General features: G+C 40.2%; 1 protein-coding gene across 1 annotated transcript; it reads right to left on the reverse strand.

The window, feature by feature from the left end:
* Positions 1-796: 796 nt before the first annotated feature.
* Positions 797-1706, reverse strand: NEHOM01_2525 (uncharacterized protein; the record flags this gene model as incomplete). The annotated part of the gene is made up of 1 exon (XM_051491401.1): positions 797-1706. A coding segment is annotated over one exon (910 nt), but the record flags the coding sequence as incomplete, so codon positions are not given.

The raw sequence follows: 1706 nt of genomic DNA on the forward strand, positions 1-1706 counted from the left end.
ATACCAACCCACTGCTTAGCAATATGTTGTTCGGATCGATGTTTAGCAGTAATTCATCTTGATCTATGCCTAACAATAATCAATACTAACCACACGTACACCTCTTTACTCAAGTGTATGTGCCAGCCTCTGTAGTATAATTCCTGGCTCCGGCAAGTAAAAGCTAGTACCAGATTTCCGTCTATTCTTAGTATTGTTATCATAGCCCCATACCAACCCAAATACTAACCCAATAGAGAACTCCTTTACCTTTCTACGAACCCAATTACTACCTCAGCCCATCCTATCCAAGTACTTCTGTCGGTGGCTGGTGTCTATCCGCTTCTCTATAAAAGCTATCTTCGGCGGGATAAACACTTTGTCTGGGTACTCTACCGGTGTATTCCATTATAACCTGCTATTCATGCCTGTAAACATGCTTGCCCTCTTTTACAGTCGATACTATTGGAGAACAGATAAGATATAAAGGTTTGGCATATACTCCTTGTAAATATTGAGTTATTTGTGTGGTCTCTGGTACAGCCAGTGTTGTTCTTAACATATCCAGCCCAATACCAAACCAATACGACCACTATTTAGCTCCCATAAGATCAACCTGATTACTGATAATCTACTTACGCCTTGCAACTTTAATAGAGTCAATCTGATTCGACTAATTTAGTTTTACATATCTACGCTACAATTCAATATGACGTCATCCTCACACACAACCATATTTATTTAACAAATCACATCGATACTCGTCTCAAGAAATGTCTTTAATAGAGTCGGTGTTGGCCAATGAACCATATCCAACTCATGGCCATGGAAATACTAAAATGTCATCGGACACCTCTAATGAAGTGTCTAAGAGCTTGTCATCCTTATCAAAAGAATTGGGTTGAAGGTATTCAGTAAGGCCTATAACATAAACCTTTAGACAACTGCTAGACGGTTGGTCTTGGTCTGAAAGGTCAGTATTAATATCTAGGCAATCACAAGTTGGGAGATCTTTGCCTTTCGCGGTCCTGGCTCCTAAACTAACAATAAGGTCCTTTTGGTAGTCTAGGCATAACATGAGGATGAATTTGTCTATCCAGTTGACATCGTTAAGAAAGTCTATTTTGCTCATATTGGGGTAGAATAGACCTATAAATTTGGTTGGGAAATGGGTTACTAGTGGCCAAATGAATTTCTGCGCATTTGATGTGAGTCCATAAATATCCATGCGGATAATGTATCGCGACTCTTCGATCTTCTCGATTTGGTTTCGGAACTGCTCTCGTTTCTTGACATCAGTGAATGATGACTCCAAAGAAGAGCAAGTTATATCCGGCAAAGAGATAAGAACCCCAAAAGGTTTCTTCGTAGCACTCAACTTTGGGGTTTCGAACAGTGTTAAGAGCTGGGCTAGGACTAATAAACCAGCAGGGCCGCGAGGATTCGATATGTTGATGTTTTCCACATTGAGTATGATTTTGCTGAACTTCTTTAAGACATCTAGTAACTCCATCAGTTCACTTTCTTCCCAATCAAGGTTCAGGGAAAACGTGTCTTTAGCTGGCCACGAAGTGCTAGATAGTCCATACTTTCTGGATTGATTATCTTCGTTGATATTAAACACTCTCCAAACAGGGGGGGCTGCATCTTTTAATAAGTACTGGTTATCGCTACTTATAAACTTCCGGAGGAGCTTTTCTTGCTTTGGGTCTAACACAAGTGTACAA

Source organism: Nematocida homosporus, assembly GCF_024244095.1.
Source record: "Nematocida homosporus strain JUm1504 chromosome Unknown 4536, whole genome shotgun sequence".
Classification (NCBI taxonomy): domain Eukaryota; kingdom Fungi; phylum Microsporidia; genus Nematocida; species Nematocida homosporus.